The sequence below is a fragment of the Alosa sapidissima genome, chromosome 4, assembly GCF_018492685.1.
Source record: "Alosa sapidissima isolate fAloSap1 chromosome 4, fAloSap1.pri, whole genome shotgun sequence".
Taxonomy (NCBI): Eukaryota; Metazoa; Chordata; class Actinopteri; order Clupeiformes; family Clupeidae; genus Alosa; species Alosa sapidissima.
The window spans coordinates 24607306-24625918 of record NC_055960.1 but is presented as its reverse complement, the minus strand read 5'-3'; the positions used below and the strand labels follow the sequence as shown (position 1 = coordinate 24625918).

At 45.6% G+C, this 18613-nt stretch overlaps 1 protein-coding gene across 1 annotated transcript in view; it reads right to left on the bottom strand.

Annotated features, from left to right (window-relative positions):
* Positions 1-177: 177 nt before the first annotated feature.
* cdh4 (cadherin 4, type 1, R-cadherin (retinal)) overlaps positions 178-18613 on the bottom strand; it is a 230326-nt gene continuing 211890 nt past the window's right edge. Inside the window, exons 12-17 of the mRNA XM_042090357.1 lie at positions 9088-9230; positions 6620-6856; positions 4838-5083; positions 4333-4472; positions 3455-3619; positions 178-1614 (exon numbers count right to left, since the gene is read on the bottom strand). Coding sequence (XP_041946291.1) covers positions 1408-1614; positions 3455-3619; positions 4333-4472; positions 4838-5083; positions 6620-6856; positions 9088-9230 — 1138 coding nt within the window. The 3' untranslated portion in view covers positions 178-1407. The remainder of the gene's footprint in view (positions 1615-3454; positions 3620-4332; positions 4473-4837; positions 5084-6619; positions 6857-9087; positions 9231-18613) is intronic.

Sequence of the window (18613 nt, the reverse complement as noted above, 5' to 3'; positions counted from 1 at the left end):
CCCCCCTCCCCAACCCTTGGTTTTAACCATTTTTCGGTTCATCTTGACTTTCTCACTACTTGTCATGCCTAATTTAGCTTTACAAATCATGAGAAGAAAACAACAACCAGTCCCCCATAAACCCCCCCCCCCCCCCCCCACCCCCCGCCCTCGGACAAAAAGAGTTAACAAGGCAGGCAAGAGTCTGGGCTGGAGCCTTGGTCTGTGAAAGTAACGGCCCACCACCACCCCACCCCACTCCAAAAAGAAAACATGATCCCCATTCACGCTTCAGCTCCAGCAGCCAATGATGAGTTGGGGAGGGGGTTGGGGGGCATCAGACAGCCCAGTGATTAAGACAATGAAAGCTGGATCCTGACGGAGGTCCAGTCCAGTCGGTTACGGCACAGAGAACTGTCTCTTATCTTTAGCACAGCAGCGGACACTCCCAGTGTCTTTCACTGTTTTTGTTTGTTTGTTTGTTTGTTTGTTCAGTCAAACTCCTCTGGTGCTGACAGAGTGCTCTGTAGTACGATGAGAGGAGAGAGCAAGCGAGAGAGAGAGAGAGAGAGAGAGAGAGAGAGAGAGAGAGAGAGAGAGAGCGAGGGAGGAAGAGATAGAGGGCAATAAAAGGCAAATGTATGGGGGGTTGGAGAGAGGAGACTAACAAGGGAGATGTGTTGAACAAAACCCACCAGAAAGAAAGAGCAAAAAAAAAAAAGAGAGAGAACAGAGTTTTCTGAAGATGGCAACTGACCCTGAGATGGCAGGAATCCAGTAGAAAACACACCACAAAAGGCACTTTAGAAACGACAGTGCTTCTGCTCCAATCAAATTCAAGTTGAAAGAGAGATAGAGCGAGGAGGGAGAGAGGGAGTGTTACGGTCTTACACCCCCGATTCCCTCCAGTGATAAAGCTTACCACACACAAAAGGAAGATGCACAAAACAAAACATTCAAAAAAATCTCTCAGCGAGCATATACCATCACTCTGTTGCCATTAACTCTGCAATTGAGGAAAAACTGGTCAAAAAAGACAAAAACATTCAAAGCCACACACAAAAAAGACTGATTGAAAAACCAGAGCTGAATCGCAGGTCACCATAGGCCATTCTACAGCACATGCTCAATGCACTATACACTGGCTAGCACATTAGCTGGCTAGCCCATTGGCTGTGTCCATTTCTCCCTCTCGGTGGTGTCAATCCCCAAACATCTCCGCTCTCCTCCTCCTCCTCCTCCTTCTCCTCCTCCCTCTCCTACCCCTCTTCTTCCTCCTCTTCTCTCCCCCAGGCTGGAGTGGGTGATTTTGGGCCGGGGTAAGGGGGGCTGTTGGGTGTGTGTGTGTGTGTGTGTGTGATTGTGTGTGTGTGTGTGTGTGTGTCCGTGTGGTGGGTGGTGGGTGTAGGTGGGGTAACGGGAGGGTCCTCAGTCCTCCTCCCCGCCAGCATAGAGGTCAGCCAGCTTCTTGAAGCGCGGCCCCCAATCGTTGAGGTAGTCGTAGTCCTGGTCGTCGGAGCTGGATGTGTCCAGCGAGCTGACCGAGCCGGCCGTGGAGCCGCTGCCCTCGTAGTCGAACACCAGCAGTGAGTCGTACGGTGGGGCCGTGGGGTCGTTATCTGCCGCCCGCAGGCCCTGTAGGTGGGTCAGACACACACACACACACACACGCACATGCGCACACACACAGACACATCCAATTACATTGTTATTGAGAAGTAATGTCACATATTACTATATTATATAATGTAATATGATGGCACACATTTCCATCATAAAAAAATTGCTTTAGTTGTTTGTTTACTTAGTTTGTGGATCTTAAAATTCTCTTGTGAAACTCAGAAGCTGGAGATGAAACACACACACACGCACACACACACACACACACACACACACACATTCACATTGATATGCATGAATTGGATATTTGCTTTTGTTGCCTCTGGGTGTGTATTTTTTGTGCAAACACGCATCACAGAAAATATGATACATGGTACTCAAGGATGCGCCATCGTCATCCACTATCCACTATTTCCACACAGCTCTGAATGTCCACTACACATTCTCTTAATGTCGGCAGTGGGCATCAAGAGGTGTCTGTGACATGACGGAGCGTCTCAGCTCATTCAGCTGAGGTCTAATTGTGTGCATCTGTTTGGTACAGGTTTGTTGGTTAAGGCCCTGACTGCAAAGTGCTGCAAACAGAGAGATTAATGTGTGTGGTTAATCTGTCCCTAAGGCTATGTTCTAGTTTTACACACACACACACACACACACACACACACACGGTAAGTACATGGAGAAAAGTGTCTCTGTGTGTGTTTACTGGAGATTCAGAAATATGTGTGTGAACATGGATCATTTCCTCTAAGCTGTTCTTCCATTTTCTCGGCACATTCATAATTCACTGGGCATCTTTGTTGTTAGCAGCCACTGTGCATTCAATAACATCATGTATATTTTAAAAATGAATGGCATCAAAAATATATGAGGATAACACATATGTTCTAAGAATTGGACATCTTATCTTACCACCCAAATCACTTCCCCAATAAAATAAACGAACAAACATGAATCAACAACAGCTTTGTTACCTATGTTATTAAGACCGCCGCTAGCGTAGCTGGCATAGTGGTCATATAGGGATTGTCAAGGTTTTTTTTTTTTACACATACACAAAAGTTGCAAAAGTAGGGGATGGATAGGAGATGGAGGCGGTGAGGATGTACAGGACAGAGCGGCGGTCATGTTTTGTACCACTATGCGGTACACCTAGTTAATATCAAAACAGACTCTCCAGTTACTCAGCATCATAGATATGCAGAGTAACCTATTTAATTTCTTTGTATACACTACCCCACATTACTCCTGTTAGTAAAAGTAAGTAAATAACATTTATTTATAAAGCACATATAAAATACAGTTTACACTAACGTGCCATACATAGAAAGTGCCATACATAGTGCGATATGTATGTATATAATAATACGATATAAAATTAAATGATTTACAGTATTATATATGTAAGGGATAATGTATAGAACGCCGGTCATTATGGGGAAAATAAGTCCCGACAGGGCGAACCGGACCCCGACGCGCCAGCGGAAAAAGTGAAAGCCGTCTGCTTTCACTTTTGAATGAAGTTCCAATGCAAGAAGTGACCGGACTACTTGCGGAGTGATATGATCAGCAGCACAAAACCCGTTGCCATTGACAGCAGTAATGTTTGCAGCGGTAATTACATGAATTTATTTTACCGTAGAACATTGGGAAATCCCATTCAAGTCAATGGAGCGTTCTACTAGTATTGTGAAGAGCCGTATAATAAATTAACATAAATCTAATAAAATATATAAATACATCTAATAAAACAAACAACCTTGGGTGTCATGAAAGGCGTTTTTGAATGTATTATTATTATTATTATTATAAATGTGGTCTCTCAATATTTGGAGTATGTTTCAGGCTAACGTACATCATTGATGAAGTCTCCTATGTCCCCGGGGTGGGGTAGGGTGGACCGGGCTGGGTACTGGGACTCAGCGATCACGGGCCTCTCATCCACTCTCCTCACTCCTACCGGCTTGGCCATGATGTGGTCAAGGGACTCGGGCTGCTGTAGCTGGCTCAGGTCATAGTCCTGCAGAGAGGGTCAGATAGGCATGGTCAGACATGAGCACTGTCAGTACACACATGCATATGAACACACACACACACACACAAAGTCCCACCTATGAACATGCGGCTGCACACATACATATTGCATGATGGGTGAGATCACATACACATGATGGATTTGAACACACACACATACACACACATCATAGACAAAGGAACATACATCTGTGCACACACTATGGGTTAATCTTTCAGTACTGAGTCAAAGTCCTGCAGATGGGCCCCAAAAACACACACACACACACACACACACACACACACACACACACAGTTGGGTGAGTCGGGTACGTGCACAGTCATGTGATGCAGAAATCGGACCAAAAACATCAAGGTGAAGGTCAGATGAGAAGACACAAATACATACTGTATTACAACGATGTTGATGGATGCATAGGCTCTCTCTCTCTCTCTCTCACACACACACACACACACACACACACACACACACACACACACACACACACAATCATACAGATAGACACAAGGTTCAGTAGAGGTTAATTCACTTTCTGACAAACATAAACATCTGCCTGTAACTGCATACATTAACAGCAATCAGAATGACTGACACACATGCACAAGCAATGTTTGTCACATGGAGCGTCAGTGTAGAAACCCAAACAGGCATCCAAACAGGGATAGGAGGCGAGCCAAGGGAAGGGTGAACATTCTGACCTGGTCCTCCTCTCCTCCCCCTTCCTCGTCGTATTTCAGGATGTTGTCCCTCACGTCGTCCTCTGGGTCGATGAGGAGTGGCTTCGTCTGTCTCTCTTTTTCCCGCCTCTTCATCCACACCACAAAGAGCAGCACCATACCTACACACACACACATACACACACACACACACACACATACAAGCATTATCAAATCAACACTATGTTTTCACAGAATATATTTTAGAATATTTAGAAAGAAAACAATACATTCTACTTCATTAGTGATGCCAGGAGTAGTGTGCCAGGAGCACTTCAGTAACTACACCATCTGTTGTATTCACAACCAGGTAATTGAAGGATGACACACAGACACACATACATAAAACAAGAACACATATACACACACACACACACAAATAGACGCACACACACACACACGCACACACACACTCCCAACTTCTCCCGAGGGAGCATTCTGATGAGAAAAGAAGCACTTCCATCACCTCCCCTCCCCCTCGACTCACTCAGCAGTATAATGATGCAGATGAGGATGGCAATGATGGCTCCGGTGCCCAGTCCAGCGGCCGCCACCGCTCCCACGGCCGTGCAGTAGCCGTCGACGTCGCACGGACACACCTTGACCCTCAGCATCGAGCGGTTGGACATGGGCGGGTTGCCCGAGTCGGTCACCAGCACCGGCACGCTGTACATGCCCGCCTGCAGGTAGTGCAGCTTCAGCCGCAGCTGCACATAGTAGCCCCGCAGCGGCCCTGGAGGAGACAACGCATGCGTGTGTGAGTGTGTGTGTGTGTGTGTGTGTGTGTGTATGTGTGTGTGTGTGAGTGTGTGTGAATGTGTGTGTGAGAGTGTGTGTGTGTGAGTGTGTGTGTGTGTGTGTGTGTGTGTGTATGTGTATGTGTGTGTGTGTGTGTATGTGTATGTGTGTGTGTGTGTGTGTGTGTGTGTGTGAGTGTGTGTGTGTGTGAATGTGTGTGTGTGTGTGTCAATCAGACAGCCTTCAATGTGGCGCCTGTCATTCTTTGCCCTATTCTCACACCCTCCCCAACCCCCTTGCCTCTGTTAGGAACAGCAGTCTTGCACTCGAGGCTTTGGTGCTAAATGTGTCGAATCCCGCCTGTGAATCAAAAGCGCCACCGAGCTGGGTTTGGGATTATTTATTTCATATTTTTCAAACCGACGCCTGAGCGCCTAAGACGTGTCTGTTAATCAAAGCGTCCTATTTATACATCACCTCAACCAGGTCTTGTTCGAGCTTCTGTCACCACGCTTCACACTCACACACACACACACACACGCACGCACATCTACACGAGAGTCGAGGAATCACACTTCTATTCAGGCAATGCTCTGTGCACAGAGAACCGATAAACGAAATAGCGATAAAAACTCAATGAGGTGTTAAAGTGGATACTGTGAATGTGGGGTGCGCGGGCTGAAGCTGTTCAGGCCCTGTGGTTGAAGAGTTAATACTGTGAGCTGACTTTCCACATCACAGGTACTGTATCGGCCCACATGTCATTCAGATCAGCCAACAGCACCTTAACACAGACACGATTCTGAGATTCGGACATCTGTGGTCTTTTGCTATTTTGTGATATTTCTTGGTGTGTTCACATCAAATAAGAATAATTTGTTGCGTTCTGTTTTATCTGAGTCTTTCAATAAAAAGATCATGGTGATTCACAGCATCACAAATATCTTTTTTTTTCAGTTTAGTCAAATTAGGTTCAAAAACCAAAATGAATCATACAATTTTATATAATTGTTATTTCATTGCCAACTGGCTAGAAATAAACCAAGAATCCAGTTATATGAGTGGAAAGTAGATCAGAAGCCCAGAAGTAATTTATCTAATCTCAAGAGGGTCTGTAAATTCAAGTTCAGAGCATAACAAATATCAGATTAATTGCATCTTATTTTCATGTTCAGTCAAATTAAGTTTAATAACATAAATTTCATATAATTCTTATTTCACTGCTTAAGCCAAGAATCCAATTAATACGAGCGAAAACCAGAGCATCAAGGTACTCGGACATTTATTCACACTAGGACATTTGTTCAAGATGACATGTAAGTTCAAGTTTGTTTAAGCAATATGACACGAATGGGAGTGTCTCGTGATGACTCATAGAATGCCTCTCATCCAATCAAAAATTAATAAATAGCTCGACTATATTTAGCTCGACTATAAATAGCTAACTAGTAATTAGTATATTTGGATCAGGTAACTTGATCGACCATTCATTCTTTCGTCCATTCATTCATTCATTCATTCAGTCATATACCATTGAACTGTGCGATGGTCCAGTTGCGGCGCACAGAAGGAGGATAGGGGGGCAGCTCGAAGTTGAAGGGTCCGGCGCTCTGGTCAGCGTCGGGGTCCGAGGCTGTCAGGTTGACCCGGGAGCCGTAGCGCGAGCGCTCGCACACCTGTGCTTCCCTGGGCTGCAGCGTGGGGGCGTTGTCGTTCACGTCGGTCAGGTAGATCTGCAGCGTGCCTGTGCCCGTGGCCGAGGGCCTGCCTGTAGTGAGGAAACGAGATGGACAGAGAGGTGGAGAGATGAAGAAAGAGAAATGGACAAATAAGGTGTGAAGGAAACAGAGATAGAAAGATAGATAGGGACGGAGAGGGAGAAATGTGGGGAGAGAGAGAAACAGAGAGAAGTAGCGAGTGAAAGAAAAATAGATACAGTGAGAGAGAGAGAGAGAGAGAGAGAGAGAGAGATGGAGACAAAGCGATGAAGATGGAGAAAAGAAAGAGTGGTGAGGAAATAAGGAGAGAGAGGAGAGATTTATCACTGCACGGTCCAGGGCCATTCATTTTGCCTGAAACAGCAGCAGCGGAGGGATGAGACAGCGAGAGACCAGGCAAACAAACAAACGAGGACAGAAACAAAGTAGCGGGCACAGCCCACGGCCCACACGCCAGCGAAGAGGAATCACGCACGCAGGACGCCGGCCGGCTGCCTCTCGGACACCCGCACTGCTCCCCAACTCTGCTATGAAACCTTGTCACTGTGAGGCTCATAACGATGGCAACAGCATATTCATATTTCATCCACCCCCATTTGTTTCTCTTCCTCGCCTCGACAGAAGTCTTAGTGGAGTCGCTGCTTAAAATGCCTTTGGTGGAAAGAAAAAAAAATCTCACACACACACACACACACACACATACAAACACACACCAACAAGCACATCTGCTTGGCACTGTTGATAATTTTGTGGGAAATGCATGGCCGCACAGCTGCCTGGCCTACTTGGGGTTTTGTCACACACACACACACACACACACACACACACACACACACACACACACACACATACACACACTCACACACACACACAGGCTACACATACTGTACACACACACACACAGGCTACACATACACACACACACACACACACACCTCCAGACAGATACGAATGGTTGAGCATGATCACATTTTGCGTCCACACACTCCCCCCAAAACCTCGTCTGGTAAAACCCTCCTGAGACTGAAACACACAAGCTTTTGTTGTTCACTGAACAAACAAACAAACTAACAAACAAAGTTCTGAAATCAGCTTCAGCCCTTCCCACATGGAGAGCAGAAAAAAAGGAATCAACTTCAGCATTTTGATTGGTTTGGATCTTTACTACGGTAACCACACGGCCTAGCAGAGCAAATAAAGGGGAAAAATCAATTGTAGTGAAAAAATAAATAAAAACCAGGTGTTTACTGAAATGTTTGGATCAATAAACCAACAACCATATTGTTTAGATGCATACACTGTGGGCTTACAACCAACCATATCTCCTTTTTTTCTCTCTCTCCGTTTCAAACACTGCTTTTGGTCCCAGAGGTCGAAAGTGGAGTATGACTTATGTGACCCTCTAAATACTCCTGTGGCCAAACGCTTGTGTTTCTAATATAACAGCACAGTTTCTTTTCAAGAGGTTTCCCCCGAGGGCAGAGTACTTGTGGAAATATCTGGAACACCGACGGATTGAAGAGGAACCTGTCACTCAGAAAGTTGAGGTAAGCTCATTATTTCAAAAGTGGAGGCTTTTAAATGCAGTTACACTCCTCTCCACTTCTTCTCCTACCGCTCTTTCAAGGTTCAGGTAGTAGAGAGACCCTGCAAGGTTCCATTAGCTGTTATTGTCCAGCATTTTTCTTGGCAGTATAGTGAGTCATTTGGGTGTAATATCCGATGTTGGGCTTGCTGTTCGAGAAATGAGATGAATAAGAGGCTGATAAATTCATGTTGAAAAAGGAAGCTCGGATGCCGTTTTACCCACACACTGAGCTCGGCAGTACCTGACTGCAGAACGGTAACGGGCCGAGACAGGCCCAAGTCTGGCTGATGCTTGCCAGGTCTGCACTTGATCCGAACCAGATTTGTTCTGGAGTAGGGAGCTACCTAATGAAACAGCTAATTGCAGTCATTAACTCTCCCTGGGCAAATTTCACATGCACCTACAACTGCAAAAAATAGCTAGCAAACAAACAAACACAAACTCAATTGCAAAAAAAAAACAAAAAAATCAAACTCAATTGCATGACAAACACTTTTGCTAAATCCAACTCCAATTATCTGAAAAAAAAAATCAATAGTGAGTTGTTCTGAAAGAGAGAACTATTTCTCTCTCTTCAAAAATCTGATTGTTGTGTGAATCCTGGTTTATAGCGAACACACCAACACATTGTGGTGTACACATGTAACAGTATTGGAATTAAATCACATGTGACATGTGGAAAAGGACACTCACCATCATCAGCTGCGAGAAAGGTGGCCTCGTAGATGTTATTCTTCACGTAAGGGGACTCTCTGTCCAGGGTAGCCAGCGTGGTGATCTCCCCATTTGACGTGTTGATCCGTAGCCAGTTGGCTGGGTCGGACAGCTTGGAGTACCTGAGAACAAACACAGGTGTGTCATTCAGACTGAACAGGCCGTGGGTGTGTTTTGGTCCACCCATGATTCAAGACACCCAAGAGCTGGTTTCAGTGAGTTTCAAGATCTAGATCTAATTCTGATGGTCTAGAAGTAAAGCAATTTGTCTCGTTTTGAGTCTACCTCCAGGAAACCAGAACCCAAACAAACAAACAAACAAACAATTGAGTCAGTATGCAAATTGTACCCAAGTTATTATGTCTGGCCATAAAGATATAAAATGTTTCCAAAATTATCCACTTCCAACCACATATTACAGACATAACGCGTTAATGGTCAATTTAAGTACCTTACACTGCTTGAAAGACAATGCTTTGTTTTTATGATTAGGACGACACTTAATGGGTCCTAAGAGGCTCCCTCTTGCACTGAAATTGCTCTGAATATCACAAAAAAAAAACACAGTGCAGAGATGACTTTGTTCAACAGGAAAGGCCACGAGAGAACGCAGCGGTGAGAAGAGACACATTAGTGTTTTCACACACATTTAAAGACAGATTCTGTCATTCTGATGATATATGGGAGACACAGAGAGCTCACAGGGGCTGGGTCTGCGTCACTGGCTGTTTTGAGTTAGAAGTGTCGCTTTGTGGGAGCATTTTCCTCTCGTCCCATCCATCAGTGCTTTGCATGGGGGTCAGAGTCTCTCAGGGCTGAACTGAGTGTCTGTTTGATCGGCGCTGAGACGCTGCTGTTTTGTCCTCATCGGAGCACTGCGGGTTACTGTTGTGTCTTATGCAACGAGGAAACGCCTTTCTGAACTTACTCAGTGAGTGGTATCTGCTGTGGGCATAGTCGGTCACACACAGCCACTAGCAGTGTGTGTGTGTGTGTGTGTGTGTGTGTGTGTGTGTGTGTGTGTGTGTGTGTGTGTGTGTGTGTGCATATGCGTGTGTGTGTGTGTGTGTGTGTGTGTGTGCATATGCGTGTGTGTGTGTGTGTGTGTGTGTGTGTGTGTGTGTGTGTGTGTGTGTGTGTGTGCATATGCGTGTGTGTGTGTGTGTGCATATGCGTGTGTGCATGTGTGTGTGTGTGTGTGTGTGTGTGTGTGCATATGCGTGTGTGTGTGAGTGACTGTAATTCCATTTGCTGTTCTTTTTCTCTTCCAGCACTCTCTCCCGCAGTCCCTGATAACAAATGGGAATCACAGCCCCCATTCACGCAGCTGTGTCCGTTTTTTCGCCGTGTCGCTGTTTGTCGTTAATGGCGGCGTCACGCTGTGGAAGGTTCTGCCTCATTAAGTAGTGATAAACTCCGTGCTATGAGAGGGCTAGCGGGAGAGCGAACGAGCTGCCTGCTCCCGCCGCCACGCGCGGACCCCCCCAAAAAAAAAGAAAGGCCAACGAGAAAGAAGAAAGGGGGAAAAAAAACACGGACAGTCATTTTGAAACCATGACTCCTTTTTGCACACACTGGCCATGGGAAACGGTAGTGAACAGAGTGCTGCTATTAAAATTGGACTCGTTAAAAGAGCTTTGCTGCCTTGGTAAGCTAATGAAAATGAATGCACAGGAAAAGTGGATAGTGTACAGGACTGGACTTAGCCCTGCTCTGGCCCGCTTGCTGATTCACCTGCTACCAGGGGGGATGAAACTGTTATAATAAAGTAAGGCTATTGTGGGCCTATTGTTAAATTAGCCATCCTGGACTTTGGACCCACAATGGCTGCCTTGCACTACTCCACTTGTACACTTGCACACTTTGCAACTTGTTGTTGTTGTCCTGAAAACACTTCTGAACACACTTCTGCTGCTCTTACATAACTTGCACCACTATGCCACTTGCATACTTAGGTCAAACAGAACTACCTCAGCCATTTATTGGCCTGACTTTTGCACTATTATATTGACTGTCTACTGTATGCACAATTGCACAATTTCAACCCACATTTTGCTGCTCTTATTTCTTCATTGTATGTGCCTTCTTATTTACTTTTTATATTGTTTACTTGAATGTTTATGTTTGTCTGTGGACCTAATTGGTAAAATATGTCTTGTCTCCACCGTGGGATAGTGGGAAACGTAATTTCGATCTCTTTGTATGTCTTGACAATAAAGCAGACTTTGACTTTGACTTATAGAGTAGGCCTTTGGAGGCGACACGAGACGTTTCCCACCTGCAGAGACTGTATTTATTGACACAGATCAATCATGGTCGCACATAAGACTTTGTCATGTGAATAAATATTTGATGTAGGCTGTAGGCTAGCTGAACTGGCAAAGAACTGATTCCCCTAAGATAGTTAAATACAGATAGCTCTGCAACTGTTCTCATTTTCCTGTAACAGGAGTTCCTTCATGGGGGACATTTATTACAGTACATTTTCTCATTAAAGAGATCATTTTATCCAAAGCAACTGTACCTACATATATACTTTCATTTCCACTTCCATGAATATGTGAATATGCCCCCTGGGACTGAGACTCCTAACCTGGCCAAGTGAGGCTTTTACCTCTTACTCTGCCAGTGGAGCTACACAAGCAACTATGCTAAAGAAGAATACATGCTATCGGCATGGTCACACTAGGGAGTGAACTGGTGTGACCGTGTAGCGAAGGGAGAGAGCAGTATCAAACGCGGGTACTAAGGGCTGATTCAGACTGGCTGCGTGGCGTGAACGTGGCGTGTCTGTTGCGTGTCAGTTGCTTGGCGGCTGCGTGGTGTTTTCTATCTTTGCACACCTGTCATGTTATGTATTGACAAATATGTGTTTTACCGACACACACTGGCCATTCCTGATACAGCAGGATAGCTAGTTTCTGTTAGAGAACTTGGAGACCTGAATGAAATTGAGTCTGCAAAGCTAGAGGGCTACCTACCTGGGCTCACTTACCTGGACACGGCACGAGGTGTGACACCCATTGTCAATAAACTCCCTCACAACCTCCAAGAGAAATGGATGTCTCAAGGTTCCCAGTATAAGCTTCATCAGCAGGTGGCATTTCCACCTTACTCATCTTTTGCTGACTTTGTGTGTCGCGAAGCCTATACGCGTAATGACTCTAGCTTTGCTCTGAGCCCTTCTGCGCTCAATGCTGTGAAGCCAGAGAGCCCTGTAAAAGGTTATGGACAGTCTAAAAGCCTTGTTTCTGCCCACAAGACAGAGATCTCTCGCACACAAAGCCCAAACGTCACCAACTTCTCAAGCAGCAGGCCAGACAGACAGACACTATTCACCAAAAGCCCCACCCCCTCAAGCGCTGTAGGGCTGAAAGCATCGAGTAACGCAAGACATTCTTAAAAGAGAATAATGTCTGTTTCAGATGCTGCTCTTCAAACAGACACCTAGCAAAGGACTGCAAAGCAGCTGTACAGTGCTCAGAATGTAATAGTGTTGCACATGTAACAGCCCTCCATCCAGGGCCGCCCTCATAGACATTTAATCCCCCCAATGCGGAGCACAGCGGGGAAAGAGGAGAGAACCTCCCTTGCCGTTAACTCCAAATGCACTGATGTTTGTGGAGATCCACTACGTTCCTAGCCTAGAAATCTAAACGCACCCTAGCGGCGGCAAATTAATTTGCTCAGCCTGTATGTCTAGTAACAAACCATAGGGATTTCTATTGGCTGACGGCGTGGACGTCATCCAATCACAGCGCTCTACTTTGTTAGAGAGGCTTAGCGGGCTTAACAGGATAACGACAGTCCTGCGACGGTGAACAACAAGGAAGGTGGCTATGGTGAATGAAGAGCGGTTGTTTGAATCGGCGTTGGCGTCAACTTTGGAGGAGTTGGACTTGTGCTTTTCTTTGAAAGTTGAGCAACACAATGCACTTAATTCATTACTTTCGAAGAAGGATGTATTTGCCGTTTTGCCGACCGGATACGGATATGGTCGTAGCGCTGGCCTATTGCATGCCTAGGCAGTTTGAAAGACAATTCTCTGCCCGCCCCTTGGATTAAGCTAGGTGAATGGTTCGATTCCAGACTATACATTTCAATGATATAGGATGGCCCGCCAGCCTACTACGTTCCCGGTCTTGCTCTAAAATCTGTCTCATTGAGGTCCATCATAAAGGACAGCCAAATAAAGCTGTGAAAGCGTATGCAATACTCGATCAAAGCAACCGGTCGTTAGCCAGATCAGAATTCTTTGATTTCTTCTGCCTCAAAAGCACAGAGTCTTCGGGGGGCGCTGTGGCGCAGCAGGCTACAGCGCCCATACCATATATGGGTCCGAGTGCCCACGGGGACCCAGGTTCGAATCGGACCTGCGGTCATTTCCCGATCCCACCCCATCTCTCTCTCTTCCACTTGCTTCCTGTCACTCTCCACTGTCCTGTCCAAATAAAGGCAAAAAAAAAGCACAGTCTTCTTACACTATTCGCACATGTGCCGGAGTCACAGAGATGTCTGGAAGGAGAACTACAGGCTTCAGCGCACAGTCATTGGATGGAACTTGCAGTGTGCCGCTTCCCACGCTCATTGAGTGCAATCACATGCCAGAGATACCGACTCCCGACGCAGCAAAACACCATTCGCACCTCAAGTCTATTGCTCACCTTATTCCCTCTCTTGATCCAGATGCGCAGATCCTCTTCTTACTTGGACATGACATGGTTCACAAACTGAGAGAACAGCACAATGGGCCTAGAAGGTGTTTTAGCAACTGTCAACAGTCTATTTGATCCCCTTGGTCTCGTGGCCCCCATCACTATCCGAGGAAAACTCCTGCTCAGAGAGCTCACAAGCACAACTGTAGACTGGGATACTCCTCTCTCCACTGAAAAAGAGGCTGAATGGAATGACTGGAGAGACTCACTACAGGATCTCAAATAGTTTGAAACTCCACAAGCATACACAGTAGCATGTCTCTCAAACGCAGTGAGAAAAGAGGTCCATGTTTTCGCTGACGCGTCCATACAGGCCATAGCAGCTGTAGCTTACCTGAAGGTCACAGATAGTGACGGCATGTGCCATGTGGGCTTCATCATGGGCAAGGCTAAATTAGCTCCTCAGTCAAACCCAGGCTTGAACTATGCGCTGCTGTCCTTGCGGTTGATGTTGCAGAGCTGATTGTTCAAGAGCTAGACTATAAGCCAGGCACCCTAAAATTCTACACAGACAGCAAAGTGGTCTTGGGGTATATCTGTAACAACACCAGACGGTTTTATGTGTATGTGAGCGATAGAGTGCAAAAAATCAGAAGGTTCACATTTCCTGAGCAAAGGCATTATGTTCCCATCTTGCTCAATCCAGCAGATGTGGCTACCAGATCAATTCCTGCGGCTTGTCTCACTAAAACCATTTGGCTCACTGGTACATCATTCCTACAGCACCCTGAATCCTCACATGTCACAGATGGAGCGACCTTTGACCTCATTGACCCAATCTCTGATGTTGAGATACACACTTTTATCACCTCATGTACAAAACGACTCTAGGCTCTCACTGTTTTGAGAGATTTTTCTACTTGGAAGTCTCTTATTAGAGCCACAGCATCTCTCATCCACATGACACAGTCTTTCAAGCGGAAAGAGAATTGCAGGGGATGGCACCACTGTACACAGGCTTTCCCTGCTGACCTGCTGATACAAGCAAAAGCTGCCATTATTGGATGTGTTCAAAGAGAGGCCTATCAAGCTGAATTCACATGGCTGGAGAAAGGGAAAGAAATGTCTAGAAACAGTCCACTCAGAAAACTGAATCCTGTTCTTGAACATGGTCTTTTGATGACTGGAGGACGACTTGAATACACCACACTTGAACACCACACACACCGCACAACAGAGAAACATCCACTCATCATCCCAGGCCATAGCCATGTCGCTACTCTCCTTACAAAGCACTTTCACGAGAGGGTGAAACATCAGGGCCGTCTCTTCACTGAGGCCTCCATCCGCACAGAGGGCTTTTGGATAGTTTTGGAGCAAAGAGATGCATCAACAGCCCAGCACCAGAGCTGGAGCCAGAGTACCAAGCTCAGAGGAAAAACAGCAGAGCAGAAAATGGCAGATCTTCCTTCTGACCGTGTCAGCACAGAGGCACCCTTTACAAACGTGGGCCTGGATGTGTTTGGACCCTGGGATGTGTTCACACGCCGCACACATGGAGGCCACGACAACAGCAAAAGGTGGGCTGAATTCTCCACATGCTTAAAGGTGCGATTTGTAGGATTGTTACCAAACGTTCTGTAGGCCAAAATCAAAACACTGGTGAACGTTCTCAAGACTACCAGACGCGAGCCTCTTCTGGGTTGCCAGATGTAATGAAGACTTAGCTAACGTTAGTTGACCTGCAGCTGCTTTAATGTTTCTCCAACCATGAACCAGCTACACATTACGGAAGCAGTGAAAAATACCTCTCTAACCAACGTAACATATTTAACTGAAGTTAGCGATGCAGATGAAGTTTAGCCTAGGCTACCTGTTGTGGAGAAATATGGCCAGCTCTGCGTCAGACTTGATATTCTTCGTTTGACGAAGACGTCACCATCTCAGGAAGCTCCTCCGATGTCCACTTAATTTGTTTCTTGTTTTAATTTTGGAAATTTGCCTGCCTCTCGTAGGCGTTCATGACTACAACTGACAACTGTTGACAGTTGGCCTTTGCTAATTTGGCAACCCAAATAGGAGGACGCGCTAGCCCATTATTAATACGCTATTCTAGAATTAATCGTTCAAAACATAAATGAAAATTCCAAGAGATTCCGCCCCGTAACTCATTTTTTTCATGGGTTTTACGGGTTAGAGTAATGTTGTCAAATAAGCCATTACTTCAATTCATCGTGTTTCCTTACTCTCTGACAACATATGGTGATCATTTTTGGAATGGTTACAGTTTATTTTCCATTATTTCCTACATACTGGACCTTTAAGTGTACGAGCTGTGCACATTGAGCTGATAGAGTCAATGGACAGTTCATCCTTCATTAACACTCTGCGCCACTTCATTGCCCTGCGTGGCCCAGTAAAACGATTGTGGAACTAACTTTAAAGGGGCATGCAAAGAGCTAAAAAGGCATATGGACAATACAAGTCAGCCGAGTGTGTCAAGATATCTCAGCAAGGAGGGATGCACATGGGAAAGGATGATCGGGATATCGAGACGGATCCTAGACTCCATGCTTTCACAAGTCACTCCCTCACATCTCACTCATGAGGTACTGTCTGTCTTCATGGCCGAAGTGTGCACCATCATTAATGCAAGGCCTCTGGCACCCATCTCTACCGATCCAGAATCTCCTTACCTCTTAACACCAGCGATAATCCTCACACAGAAAATGTCCATTCCTAATCCTCCCCCTGGATCCTTTGAGAGCATAGATCTTTACAGAAAGCAATGGAAAAGAGTACAGCATCTTGCCAACATGTTCTGGAGAGATGGAGACGAGAGTACAGCGTGCATACTGAAGTGTAGTGATGGCACTTCGTCCCAGGCAGCCTGATGGCCGATTCAGACCATCGTGGCATGTGCATTGTGTGTCTGTTCCGTGGCTGCAGAGCCATGTTTTATATGAGCATTCATACCAGAAACGTCTCTGATGCTGCTGCGGCTAGTCTGCCTATTAAAACGTCTCTTCACAGTCTCTTTTGAATGGAAACGCTTCCAACACGCTTGCGTGTCGCGTGAAAAATAGGCGCCGGTCCTATTTGTAGCATGCACGTGTTCTCAGCAGGCAGTGTGCACGCTCTAACCTGTTAACATGGGCGCCAAAATGAAAATGGACAGGTAAGGTGTGAATCGGCCGTGGGAGGGGGGAAGTGCAAGTTGGAGCTCTAATGATGTGGAGAGTAGGAGGACTAAAGGGCTGTTAACATCAGGAATGTTAACTATAAACCATAATGAGTTTTAAGCACTGCTCTAGTTCATTTGAATGACAACATCCATAACGCACGCTATAATGATAACGACATAAAGAATGATATTGTTAGGGATAACCTTCAAAGCGATTTTAAATTGATGATTAAAAAGCTAGAATCCGTTGAATTTTTGATATCACATTCATCAACATGAGGAGAGACTTTCCTCACTGTTGGTCAGCGTGGCTGGTCATATACTGTAGTTATAGTTACGGTTATCTTTATAGTTATCGTTACTGGTGTGAATGGCCCTTCATTCATGATGGCCTGGTCACAAGCTGGTGTGCATTAGATGGAGGTGAAGGAGTCATAAGGGGTCTATGACAGGTGGATGGGTCCACACTTAGCTAAGGGAAATTCAATAACATCGCTTTAAAATTTTAACAGCATTCATTCATCATTCCCTCATCTAAACACTTTGATGTTCAAAGAGTAGGAGAGTGAGAGAGAGACCTGGAGAGAGAGAGAGAGAGAGATAGGGAGAGAGAGAGAGAGAGAGAGAGAGAGAGAAGGGGAGAGAGAGAGATAGGGAGAAGGAGAGAGTTAAAGACAGAGAGTGAGGTGAGTGAGTGAGAGAATGAGATGCAATGAAGAAGAGAGAGAGAGAGAGAGAAGGGGAGTGAGGGAGAGAGAGAGAGAGTGAGAGAGAACTGGAGAGAGAGACAGAGACAGGCAGAGATGAGGGGAGAGGACAATGAGAGCCAGAAATAAACAGGCTCTGTCATCCAACACACACAAGGTGGTGGCAACTGGTGCATTGCAGATGTGGGTGTTGGTGTGACATCCCCGACCCCCTTGTGTGTGCTCAAACACACACGCATACACACACACACACACACATACACACGCACACACACACACACACACATGCACACACACCAGAGTGACAGAGGCTCCTGAGGCAATCTCTCCATCTTGGCCGTGCCCAGCTGGCCCTCGACTTGCGCAGGATGACGGGCACACAGCTGGTGAGGGCTGCAGCATTAATATGAGCCACCGCAGTGCTGTCATCTGCACTGAAATCAGCTGGCAAATCAGCACGCCACCCATAAGAATGCCTCATTGTGTGTGTGTGTGTGTGTGTGTGTGTGTGCGTGTGTGCGTGCGCGCGCACATATGAATATGCATGCATGAACTTGCATATGTTGTATGTCTGTATAGGTTTGTCTATATATCTATTGCATGTGAGTAACTGTGTTCCATCTGTGTATTTGCATGTCTTTTTCTGTGCTTTAGCCTCTTCCTATGACAAATCCATTTCTGTTTTTGGATACGTGTGTGCATGCGCATGTACATTTTTATGTATGTGATGCATGTGTGAATATGTGTATTAAAGCATGTAAATGTATGTGTGTGAATACATTTACTTTCTACACAATCATGCATGCATGTGAATGTGAATACCATTGCTCTGAGCGTGAATTCATATACATGTATGAATGTGAATAGATGTGTACTTATATGTGAGGATGCAGACATATTTGCTGTATACCGATATATTTATTACATCTATGGGTTTGTGTGTGTGTGTGCATTTGTGT